We start from the raw sequence: 13,595 nt of genomic DNA, 5'->3' as shown, positions 1-13,595 counted from the left end.
CCTTGCCCATGATCCTTGAATTGAATTTTCAAAATATATTTTCTCTAAAACGCTGGAGCGCATCTGTACTGATTCATGCTGTCTGTGGTTTGGGCAGCATGGATCAACTGACAGGTTTCTTTTACTTGACAGAAGATTCATAATACCTGAACCCCAGATAGCATAAATTAGGGACTGGCTGTGTTATAGCAGCCATGTATATTTTACACTGATATGTAAATAGCCTTTTCATAGAGGAAGAGAACAGGAGAAAAACCTTTAAAATGGAATTTGTCACCACATTTGACCTATCTAAGCTATTAATATGGGCATACAGGTTAGAGAATGCTGAAAAAAGTCCTCCCTGTGTGTCGCATATCAGATGCCTTGTTGATAAATCACTTTATATAAATTACCTCTTCCAGGCTCTGGGGAGGACTCTGCCTGGAAGATAACTCTGCCTCCAGAGATTATTTTACATGAAGGGGGAGATACCAGTATCAGACAAGTAACTAACACAGAACAGGAGAAATTAAATTTGTCTTCTTGCAAACACATTTTTTGCTTCTCTCTCCGCTCTGCTGCATTGTAACAATATTGCAGCTCTGTCTAACCGTGAACTGGAAGCTGAAGCTGAGGGTAACCTGCAGATGTGTCAGGTATAATCACACACAGCTCTGCATTGAGATCAGGAGAGCAGAGAGCGGCCATCACACCTCACACTGGTAACACCTCCTTCTATTTATAATGATCTCTGGAGGTAGAGTTAGTTTCCGGGCAGCGTTCTTCCCAGAGCCTAGAAGAGGTAATTTACATAAAGTAATAAAACAACAAGGCATCTGATATGAGGCACACAGGGAGGACTTTTTTTTTACCAGTCTATAACCTTATTAATATTAACCCCTTACTGCCATCGGACGTACTATTATGCCGATGGCAGTATCCCCTGCTTTGATGTGGGCTCCGGCGGTGAGCCCACCTCAAAGTTGGGACATGGCCCTGGGTTAGTAATGGGGGCATCTTATAGACGCCTCTCCATTACTAACCTCTGGGCTTGATGTCACCTGACAATACAAAGGTGAAACCAACTCCCCCAACTATCCCCCACTTGCCAACCGCTACAGGGCAAGTGGGAAGAGAAAGGATAAGCACGCCAGATTTGGCGCATCTTATAGATGCCCCTTTCTTGGAAGCTGAAGTTTTAGTCTGGGAGGGGGCCAATATCCATGACCCCTTCCTAGGCTGTTAATATCAGCCTGCTGCCGTCTGCCTAGCCTTTGATAGTTAGATTTTATAGGGGGTCCTATGTCAGTTTGATTTTCTGAGGTCCCCCTGTAAACTAGCCAATAAAGGCTAAGCAAACAGCTGTGAGCTGATATTAATAGCCTGGGAACATTTACGGCTATTGGCTCCTTCCCAGAATATCAACATCATCCCTCAGTCGTCGGCTTTCCCTCTGCTGGTTATGAAAATTACACGGGAGCCCACACAATTTATTTTTTTTCCTTTAAATTAAGAGTTGCTGTTTGGTTACAGCCTATGTAGGTTCATTCTGTTAATGCTCCAACATAGGCTGGGACAATGTGTGTGTCTGTTTCTATGTGTGTTTACTTACCAGCTTAGTAATTATGGTGTCGGGCTGACACCTTTTCACTACTAAACCTAGGATTTGGTGTCAATGACAGCTGCTGACACCAAGTCTTAATCCCATTACTCTGATGCTATTGCATCACAATGAAAAAGGTGGTGTTGAACCAAGAAATTACATCACAAATCATTTATTTTTAAATATCTTTATTTCGCGCAAAAAAGCCTTCATTGCTGTATAAAAATGCATGCAAAAACGCATACAAAACGTGCATTTTTGCTGCCAAGAGATGCAGAAACCTATTAGAAATTTCTGCAAGTAAATACTCAACAAGTGCACAGTTTCTCCTGGACAGAAAACTAATGACAATTAGTGCTGTTCCAATTTTATGTTACAAAAGAACAACAAATGTATTCATCTGTACACTGCCAAGTCAGACTTTAGGGTCTTCAGCTCAGAGGGTTCAGCCATGGCCCCTCCACTGCCTCTATTGCATTCATCATGTATTCATTTAAATTTTGAGTCTGTTGCTGTCTTAGCTGTGGGCAGCACTATAGCTGGTGGCAGACTTCATGAAAACGGCGCCGGCGCACATCGACCTCCAGCGGTCGTCAGGAAAATGGCGCCGAGTGTGGCGTATGTGCAGAATGAGATAGACTCATCATTGAGCTTACCCAAAATCCCGCCCCGATGCAACGGGGACACTGAAATTTATTATGATTTAACGAAAACCAGGCTACAGAGTTTTACACTAAAGGTGTGTATTAAATCAGTATGATAGCGCCATTCTGCTCATACCTTTAGTTTAAACATGGATGATCCTAAAGACAGGTTTCCCTTTAATCCTTCTCATCTCATAATTTTACAGAAATAGTCTGTATATTGATATCTGGTGACATTTTGATCTCATTCTTGGCCAGGTTAATGACATTAACTAAAAATATATACATTAAAAAATAAATAAAAAAAACGTAAAAACAAATAAAAAGGTACATTATACAAAATACCATACCAAATTCAGCTGGAAAAGAATAGGAAAGATTAAACTTACCTGTCTTAATATTCAGTGGAATTGGTTCAACAATACCGTCACCTACGTAAAAATGGAACAAATATGAAAGTGTTATTGGAACTTTAAAAGTAGTTTTTTTAAGTTTATATTGTGCTACGTTAAAGTGAACAAATACACATTGAGCCAATAACCATACAGAACAATGACCAAATCATGTTCACAGTACTTGTGTGGATCAACTGACACAGAGAAGAGCCGACCGAAGGAAAAATCAAGAAAACTGCAAAGAAATGAAAGACCATGTGACTGCTGTCACTGGGGCATGGGACAAAATCTAGTCACCATCAACAAATTAAGCAAATACAAGACGGCCATTAAAGAGAATCTTCTACGAAGATCAAGCTGCCCGATCTAAGGACAGCATAAAGCAATGACAGCAGAGGTTTTGATTCCAGTCACTTACTGGGTAAAAATCTCACTTTATCAACAGAAGAAGGAGTGTAGCATTGACTCATAGCAAGACTGGTTTCAAGGATCCTGAAGACGCCCATAGAGAAGAGCTCAAGTTGGCTCACAAGACTAGATTTAGAAACAGGACGCAAAATGGGAAGATGACACCAAATTTCAGGATCGGAGAGGCGCAGTAAGAAACAAAAAAAGAATGAAAAAAGTTCATGTTTACGACAAGTGACAAATCTTTTTAAGTGTAGCAAAAACCATTAATAAAAAAACAGGTATTGTTTTTCTAAATGACAATACAGTACCTAAGGCTACAGGAGTAAAGGGTTTGTCCAGGAATTGGCAACTGATGACCTATCCTTTGTAAATTATGAAATTGGTGGGGGTCTGACACCCAGCACCCCCACTGAACAGTGAAATTCTCCTCTGGCAGTCAGGTGTAAGCAATGTAAGGGATGTGCCTGGCGCTACTTCGTATTTATTTTACACATTGAAGCACTATAGCACCTTACTAAAAAAAAGTCCTTTTGACATTTGTTTGATTTGGGACATATTTATTGGGGACAGTCGTCGAGGAGCGTGGGCACCATTTGCGCAAACTTTAATAATAGGGTGCCAACCTCCACTGGCAGGAAGGGTCAAAGCAGGCATAGCCTATTATTGGCTATCTTAGAGAGAAGACTACATTATTTGGTACACCGTATGTATGAAACTTGGTTTCCTATCCCATCCCATAGGGTTACATAGGGGTAGAAGGGACAGTCGACGGTAGCGGGGGCATCAATTGCGCAGGCTTAGGGTGCCAACCTCCACTGGTAGGTAGGGTACATATGGTGCAGTGTAGGGCCAGGCACCTCCTTGGCCTTTTCTATTGTATGTATTTTTAAATGGTGATGGTTTTGGTTGTTGCATCGGTTAAGATTTTTAGATTAATTCAATAAAAGGTATTTTTTAACTATCAACATTTACACTGGGGTTTTTTCTGTGAATTTGTCATAAACTGTACCCCAAAGGTTATTTTTCTTCTGCGATTATAATGTAAGGGATGAACAGAGCAGGCCCGCAGATTGAAGGTGGCCGCAGACGAGCGCTGCACTTATCTCACATTCACTTGTGATGGGACTAATCGTTGAATCACCTACGGATAGGTCATCAATTGTTTAGTCCTAGACAACCCCTTTAACTAGAATACTCTGACTTTTCCATGCCACTGTCCTATATTTCTTGCCAATATATGGCTCTGAAAAAACAATGAAGTATCACGAGACAGCAGGCTTGGGACTAGAGAAAATCCACCTTCCTCGCTTTCTGGAGATCCAAATTTATAGATGGAGAAATATGCAGGACAGGCTGTTCATCCAAGCATTGGTCTACGTTACCGGTGAAATATCTTGGCTGGCTCCGTTCTTATTTTACATTTTGCTAGTGGACAGCAGCACAGCGCCTTCCCCATACTAATTAGACAGCAATCTTTATTTGCCTCTTTGTGGAATGTATTGGACATTGTCTGTTGGAACGGCAAAGCACCTTTTTATCTGTCTTTATATAAATGGACATAAAGTAAAAAATATTGCAGCCTCTGAGCAATAAATAATAGCTATAATGCACTGAGGACCCGCCGCAGTGATCAATAGAAAGCATCAAGAACATAAATAACACTTGCTCAGCTTAACCTTAACAACCGTAACTGCTGCTTTCAGTGCCCAGAAAGCCCCAAAGAAAATCTACAGAAAGGGCAAAATAGGAAAAGTATGATGTTTACTACTTGGCAAAACGGAGCAGTGCCAGACGTGTGACAGATTGGTGGTTCAGACAGTTTTCTCTGTGAAGGCAAACTATAATAGAGCAATAAAATGTTACAGTAAGTTCAGCTTTTCGCCTTTTTCATTCCTAAAAACTTTATATGAACTATTGTACAACCAGAATTGTGACACTACAGTACAGCCCTGTGATGGGGGTCACCGGTGTGCGCATTTCCGGCCAGATGACCGGAAGTCGGTCTGACATTTTAGTCAGAATAACGGCGCTGACCTGACACTGTCTGTAGGTTACTGTGTGTACAATCCTGCTGACAGGTTCCCTTTAAGGGGGTTATCCAGGTTTTTAACGAAAGTCTGCAGTCACTCAATCTGACTGCAGACTATTAAATCCTCACAGGGTGTGAACTACTTGCAGTCAGGATTATATACCGTGACGGCAACGACAGTAAGCGGTCATGTGACTGCAAGTATGCAATATGAAAACTTCCGGACACATTCTAACAAAACAGTTGTTTAGTGAGGCCAGACAGTTTAGTGAAGATGTGGCACATCGCATACTTACAGTCACACGGCCGCTCACTCTCGCCACCGACATTAGAGAAGCCCGACAACGCACAGTTCGCACACTGAGAATTTTAAAAGTTTGTAGTCAGATTGAGTGACTGCAGACTTTCGTTACAAACCAGAATAACCCCTTAAATTGCTTTCTTGTCATTATCTACTGAAAAAAAATAAATGAGCGCATCATTTATACTGAAAGATGAGCAGTGTGGAAAATGTGCACTTTTTTCCTCCAAAAATGTGGAGCAAAATGGGGGGGTGCGTCTTATAGTCCGGATGTCCTGCTCTGGCTGTGGTGGGGAGGTGGGGGAGCAGCAGCGGTGGAACAGAGGGGTCACATGAGGCAGGAGTCGGCTGATGCAGCTAACTCCTGTGCCCGCTGCTAAAGAGAAATGAATATTCACTGCATTCCATGCCCATGGGCGAGGAGGGCAGTGAATATTTATTTCTCTTTAATAGCAGACACGCGGTTAACCGCAGCAGCCGGCTTCCTGCAAGTGCAGCACGTTTGCGTGTGTCCGCTACTTCAGGCAATGAATAGGCATGGAATGCAGTCAATGCTTGCGAGAAGGGCCGTCATTCCTCTTGGTATCTGTTTTATGTCTGTACAAGTCCCCTCTAAAACACAAAGTGCAGCAGAATATGTTGACGCTATAGAATTAAAATTATTATTATTATATTCATTCCCTTTAGTAGTGGCACACGTGAACGCCCGGCAGCTGCAGGTAGCTGGCGGCTGCAGCTAACACTGTGCTCACTATTAAAGAAGAATGAATATTCACTGCTCTCCACAAACATAGTCCCGGCGTGGAGAGGAGTGAGTATTCCGACAGCTGTCCTTGGCATCCCTGCCATGCGCTGCTTACCAGCATAAATCATCTGCTGGCATCGGAACAAAACGCTGCGAGGGAGAGCAGGGAAGGCAAGAAATAGTTTAAGGGATGTCTGCCTGATGGGGGCCGTGCACACCAGCAAGGGAATGAGGGGGCCGTGCACACCAAAATTAGAATATCATCAAAAAGTTAATTTCAGTTCTTCAATATAAAAGTGAAACTCATATAGCGTCATTACAAACAGAGTGATCTATTTTAAGTGTTTATTTATGTTTATGTTGATGATTATGGCTTACAGCCAATGAAAGCCCAAAAGTCATTATCTCAGTAAATTAGAATAATTTATAACACCAGCTTGAAAAATTATTTTAAAATCCGAAATGTTGATCTACACTCAATCCTTGGTCGGGACTCCTTTTGCATCAATTACTGCATCAATGCGGCGTGGCATGGAGACGATCAGCCTGTGGCACTGCTGAGGTGTTATGGAAGACCAGGTTGCTTTGATAGCAGCCTTCAGCTCATCTGCATTATTGGGTCTGGTGTCTCATCTTCCTCTTGATGATTCCCCATAGATTCTCTATGGGGTTAAGGTCAGGCAAGTTTAATGGCCAATCAAGCACAGTGATACTGTTGTTTTTAAACCAGGTATTGGTACTTTTGGCAGTGTGGACTGGTGCCAAGTCCTGCTGGAGAATGAAATTTCAGTCTCCAAAAAGCTTGTTGGCAGAAGGAAGCATGAAGTGCTCTAAAACTTCCTGGTAGACGGCTGCGCTGACTTTGGTCTTGATAAAACACAGTGGACCTATACCAGCAGATGACATGACTCCCCAAACCATCACCGATTGTGGAAACTTCACACTAGACCTCAAGCAGCTTGGATTGTGGCCTCTCCACTCTTCCTCCAGAATCTGGGACCTTGATTTTCAAATGAAATGCAAAATTTACTTTCATCTGAAAACAACACCTTGGACCACTGAGCAACAGTCCAGTTCTTTTTCTCCTTGGCCCAGGTAAGATGCTTCTGGATTTGTCTATTGGTCATGAGAAGCTTGACACAAGGAATGAGACACTTGTAGCCCATGTCCTGGATATGTCTGTGTGTAGTGTCTCTTCAAGCAATGACTCCAGCAGCAGTCCACTTTAAATGCTTAGGAAGCCTTTGCAGGTGTTTATATTAATTATTCTAATTTACTGTAAACCATAATCATCAACATAAACAAAAATTAACACTTGAAATAGATCACTCTGTTTATAATGACTCTATATAATATGTGACATTCACTTCATGTATTAAAGAACTGAAATAAATTAACTTTTTGATAATTTTGTGAGATGCACCTGTATACCAGGATAAGAGATATTAAGTACAGAGTTGGCCACATTTTTTGCTTCAATTTTTTTTCTAATTTCCTCATCTAAAACCAAGGTGCGTCTTATCACTTGAAAAATACGGTAGATTAAGTCAGGGCAAAAAATAAGCCCTTATATAGCTCTGTTAACGAAAATTATTAAACTTCGGGCTCTCAGAATAAGGTGACAAAGAAACAATTTTTATCCAATAGAGTATACAACAGTAATAAAACTATAGAAGAAAAAAAAACACAAAAAAAACCAACTTTTTTTGAACATTTTTCACAGGTAAAAAAAACCGCTGCATTTTAAATACAAGCAAAATGAATCAGACTTCGGAAAGCTCAAGGACACTACTCATTTTTTCTTTTCGGATGTAAACCAATTTTTTTTTAATCTACAGCGCGTCTATTCTTTTAATGGTTTTGCAACATTTTTCTACCTGTTCAAATGAATGGGAGTAAAAAACGTAAAAACGCATTAAAAAAAAGTGCTGATTTTATGCAGATTTTTCCTGCCAACATACTGCTTTTTGATGCAGAAAAATCTGCTGCAAATAATGAATGTGTGCACATACTTTATAGGTGCAGATATATCTGTAACATAAAAATCTCACGCTCATCATGAGAACGGAGCCTAAAGCCACATTAGACCTGGTTCTTAAGGGGCTTATTTTACTTAATAAAATTGCTGAATAATACATAGTGCTGTCTTCATTTGTAAATAGCCGATCCCTGGTTTAGTACAGTAAAGTTTCCTCCGCAGAAATTCAGTCCTATACATGGCCACTGATGCATGTGAGCAATGTTTATCACTCACCTCCATTAACCCCTTAATGACTGCGCCAATTTTGACCTGAACCCCACAACGACCAGAGGTATTTTCATTTTTTGCTCCCCTTCTTTCCAGAGCCATAACATTTTTTATTTTTTGGTCAAAATGGCCATGTGAGGGCTTGTTTTTTGCGACAAGTTGTACTTTTGAACCACACAATTGGTTTTAACTAGTGTTAATCAAATAGCTTCGGATACGCACTTTTCCGAATAGCTGTCTCGGGTCTGGATACCTGGAGCGCTCCAGTTGTTCGGCGCCACAGCTGCATGTGTCGCGGCTGTGTGACAGTCACAACACATGCATGGAGAGCCAGTTTGTTGGGTTCTCCATGCATGCTTTGTGAAAGCGCCGAATAGCTGATTATCGGGAGCGCTCCAGGTATCCAGGTTCCTGAGGCAGCTATTTGGTATTATCTACAGTTATGCGGATAACTGCTTATCCGAAGCTATTTCATCAACACTAATTTTAACATACTGTGTACTGGAAAACTGGAAAAAATTCCAAGTGTGGTGAAATTGCAAAAAAAGTTCAATTCCAGTTATTTTTATTTAAATTTTTTTACCATGTGCACTAAATGCTAAAACTGACCTGCCATTATGATTCTCCAGGTCATTAGTTCATAGGCACCAAACATGTCTAGGTTCTTTTTTAGTTACGTGGTGAAAAAAAAATCCAAACTTTGGTAAAGAAGAAAAAAAAAAAGCGCCATTTTCCGAGACCTGTAGAGTCTACATTTTTTTGTGATTTGGGGCTGAGTGAGGGCTTATTATTTTTTCACGCTGAGCGTGACGTTCTTAGTGATACCATTTTGGTGTAGATACAATCTTTTGATCGCCCATTATTGCATTTTATTGCAATGTAGCGGCAACCAAAAAAACTTAATTCTGACGTTTTTAATTTATTTCTCGTTATGTTGTTTACTGATTGGGTTACTTTTTCTATATTGGTAGATCGGTCGATTCTGAACGTGGCGATACCAAATATGTGTATGTTTGATATTTTTTGTTTTATTTTGAATGGGGTGAAAGTGGGGCCATTTAACCCCTTAGTGACAGAGCCAATTTGGTACTTAATGACCGAGCCAATTTTTACAATTCTGACCAGTGTCACTTTATGAGGTTACAACTCTGGAACGCTTTATCGGATCCCGCTGATTCTGAGATTGTTTTTTCGTGACATGTTGTACTTCAAGTTAGTGGTAACATTTCTTCGATATTACTTGCGATTATTTATGAAAAAAATGGAAATATGGCGAAAATTTTTAAAATTTTGCAATTTTCAAACTTTGTATTTTTATGCCCTTAAATCAGAGAGATATGTCACAAAAAATAGTTAATAAATAACATTTCTCACATGTCTACTTTACATCAGCACAATTTTGGAAACAATTTTTTTTTTGTTAGGGAGTTATAAGGGTTAAAAGTTGACCAGCAATTTCTCATCTTTAAAACACCATGTTTTTTTTTAGGGACCACATCACCTTTGAAGTGATTTTGAGGGGTCTATATGATAGAAAATAACCAAGTGTGACACCATTCTAAAAACTGCACCCCTCAAGCTGCTCAAAACCACATTCAAGAAGTTTATTAACCCTTTACGTACTTCACAGGAACTAAAACAATGTGGAAGAAAAAAATGAACATTTAACTTTTTTTTGCAAACATTTTACTTCAGAACCATTTTTTTTAATTTTCACAAGTGTAAAAACAGAAATTTAACCACAAATTTTGTTGTGCAATTTTTCCTGAGTACGCCGATACCCCATATGTGGAGGTAAACCACTGTTTGGGCGCACCGCAGAGCTTGGAAGTGAAGGAGCACCGTTTGACTGTTTCAATGCAGAATTGGCTGGAATTGAGATCGGACGCCATGTCGCGTTTGGAGAGCCCCTAATGTGCCTAAACAGTGGAAACCCCCCACAAGTGACACCATTTTGGAAACTAGACCCCCCAAGGAACTTATCTAGATGTGTGGTGAGCACTTTGAACCCCCAAGTGCTTCACAGAAGTTTATAACGTAGAGCCGTGAAAATAAAAAATCGCATTTGTTTTCACAAAAATGATTTTTTCGCCCACAAATTCTTATTTTCACAAGGGTAACAGGAGAAATTAGACCACAAAAGTTGTTGTGCAATTTCTCCTGAGTACGTCGATACCCCATATGTGGAGGTAAACCACTGTTTAAGCGCACCGCAGAGCTTGGAAGTGAAGGAGCACCGTTTGACTTTTTCAATGCAGAATTGGCTGGAATTGAGATCGGATGCCATGTCGCGTTTGGAGAGTCCCTGATGTGCCTAAACAGTGGAAACCCCCCACAAGTGATACCATTTTGGAAACTAGACCCCTTAAGGAACTTATCTAGATGTGTGGTGAGCACTTTGAACCCCCAAGTGCTTCACAGAAGTTTATAACGTAGAGCCGTGAAAATAAAAAATCTAATTTTTTCTACAAAAATGATCTTTTTGCCCCCAAATTTTTATTTTCACAAGGGTAACAGGAGAAATTAGACCACAAAAGTTGTTGTGCAATTTCTCCTGAGTACGTCGATACCCCATATATGGGGGTAAACCACTGTTTGGGCGCACCGCAGAGCTTGGAAGAGAAGGAGTGTCGTTTTACTTTTTCAATGTAGAATTGGCTGGAATTGAGATCGGACGCCATGTCACGTTTGGAGAGCCGCTGATGTGCCTAAACAGTAGAGACCCCCCACATATGACACCATTTTGGAAACTAGACCCCTTAAGGAACTTATCTAGATGTGTGGTGAGCACTTTAAACCCCCAGGTGCTTCACAGAAGTTTATAAAGTAGAGCCGTGAAAATAAAAAAAAATAAAAAATCGCATTTTTTCTACAAAAATGATCTTTTTGCCTCCAAATTTTTATTTTACCAAGGGTAACAGGAGAAAATGGACCCCAGAAGCTGTTGTACAATTTGTCTTGAGTACGCCGACACCCCATATGTGGGGGTAAACCACTGTTTGGGCGCATGGCTGAGCTCGGAAGCAAAGGAGCGCCATTTGACTTTTCAATGCAAAATTGACTGGAATTGAGATCGGACGCCATGTCGCGTTTGGAGAGCCCCTGATGTGCCTAAACAGTAGAAACCCCCCAAAAGTGACCCCATTTTGGAAACTAGACCCCCCATGGAACTTATCTAGATGTGTAGTGAGAACTTTGAATGCCCAAGTGCATCACAGAAGTTTATAATGCAGAGTCGTGAAAATAAAAAATATATATTTTTTAACAATAAAGATTTTTTAGCCCCCAAGTTTTTATTTTCACAAGGGTAACAAGAGAAATTGGACCCCAAAAGTTGTTGTCCAATTTGTCCTGAGTATGCTGGTACCCCATATGTGGGGGTAAACCACTGTTTGGGCGCACGGCAGAGCTCGGAAGGGAAGGAGCGCCATTTTGGAATGCAGACTTTGATAGAATTGTCTGCGGGCGTTATGTTGCGTTTGCAGACCCCTAATGTACCTAAACAGTAGAAACCCCCAACAAGTGACCCCATTTTGGAAAATAGACCCCCCAAGGAACTTATCTAGATATGTGGTGAGAACTTTGAAAGCTCAAGTGCTTCACAGAAGTTTATAATGCAGAGTAGTGAAAATAAAAAAAATATTTTTTTTTCCAACAAAAAAGATTTTTAGCCCCCAAGTTTTTATTTTCACAAGGGTAACAGGAGAAATTGGACCCCAAAAGTTGTTGTCCAATTTATCCCGAGTATGCTGATGCCCCATATGTGGGGGTAAACCACTGTTTGGGCGCACGGCAGAGCTCAGAAGGGAGGGAGTACCATTTGACTTTTTTAGCGCAAAATTGGCTGTCGTGTTTGGAGACCCCCTGATGTACCTAAACAGTGGAAACCCCCCAATTCTACTCCAACCCTAACCCCAACACACCCCTAACCCTAATCTCAACCCAATCCATAATCCTAATCACAACCCTAACGATAATCACAACCCTAACCCCAAAACAGCCCTAATCTCAACCCTAACCATAACCCTAATCAAAACCCTAAATCCAACACACCCCTAACCCTAATCCCAACCCTAACCCTAATCCCAACCCTAATCCCAAACGTAACACTAATCCCAACCCTAATCCAAACCCTAACCCTAATCCCAACTCTAACCCTAACTTTAGCCCCAACCCTAACTTTAGCCCCAACCCTAACCATAACTTTAGCCCCCGTCGTCACAAAAAAAGTTCAAAGTAACCTTTTTTTTGTACGTCGCGTCCGCCATTTCCGCGCATGCGTGGCCGTAACTCTGCCCCCTCCTCCCCAGGACATAGACTGGGCTGCGGATGCGTTGAAAAACTGCATCCGCTGCCCACGTTGTGCACAATTTTCACAACGCCTAAGGCTACTTTCACACTAGCGTCGTACTCGGCCCATCGCAGTGTGTCGGGCCGACGTACCGACGCTAGCGTTGTAAGCGCCGCACAACGGGTGCAGCGGATGCTGTTTTTTCAATGCATCCGCTGCCCCATTGTGAGGTGCGGGGAGGCGGGGGCGGAGTTCCGGCCACGCATGCGCGGTCGGAAATGGTGGACACGTCGCACAAAAAAGTTACATGTAGTTTTTTTTTGTGTCGACGGTCCGCCAAAGCACGACGCATCCGTCGCACGACGGATGCGACATGTGGCAATCCGTCGCAATGCGTCGCTAATGCAAGCCAATGGAGAAAAAACGCATCCTGCAAGCACTTTTGCAGGATGCGTTTTTTCTCCAACGACGCATTGCGACGGAAGCCAAAAAACGCTAGTGTGAAAGTAGCCTAACCCTAACCCTAACCCTAAATTTAGCCCCAACCCTAACCCTAACTCTAACCCTAACTCTAACCCTAACCCTAATTTTAGCCCCAACTTGTCTTCTCCTGCCGGCCGGCAGATGGCAGCAGATGGCGGGCGCACTGCGCATGCGCCCGCCATGATGCAAAAGCCGGCTGGCAGGAGAAGACAGAAGAGGACCCAGGGACCCCGGGTGAGTATGATAGGGTCCCCGAATCCCCCTATTTCTCTGTCCTCTGATGTGCGATCACATCAGAGGACAGAGAAATAACTGATCGCTTTTTTTTTTTTTTTTTGCGGTCGCCGGTAAACTGTTAATTACCGGCGATCGCAAAGCAGGGGTCGGTGCAAACCGACCCCGATCATGTTCTTTGGGGTCTCGGCTACCCCCGGCAGCCGAGACCCCAAAGATCTTCCGGGTG

General features: G+C 41.9%; 1 protein-coding gene across 1 annotated transcript in view; it reads right to left on the bottom strand.

Moving 5' to 3' along the window:
• Nucleotides 1–13,595, bottom strand: part of GPATCH11 (G-patch domain containing 11) — a 55,749-nt gene that overhangs the window by 32,295 nt on the left and 9,859 nt on the right. The window contains exon 3 of the mRNA XM_077283001.1: nucleotides 2,619–2,660. Within this exon, the coding sequence (XP_077139116.1) occupies nucleotides 2,619–2,660 (42 nt within the window). The remainder of the gene's footprint in view (nucleotides 1–2,618; nucleotides 2,661–13,595) is intronic.

The sequence above is a fragment of the Ranitomeya variabilis genome, chromosome 2 (genome assembly GCF_051348905.1).
Source record: "Ranitomeya variabilis isolate aRanVar5 chromosome 2, aRanVar5.hap1, whole genome shotgun sequence".
NCBI classification, from domain to species: domain Eukaryota; kingdom Metazoa; phylum Chordata; class Amphibia; order Anura; family Dendrobatidae; genus Ranitomeya; species Ranitomeya variabilis.
The sequence above is the reverse complement of the archived record's forward strand: the minus strand, read 5'-3'. Positions and strand labels throughout refer to the sequence as shown.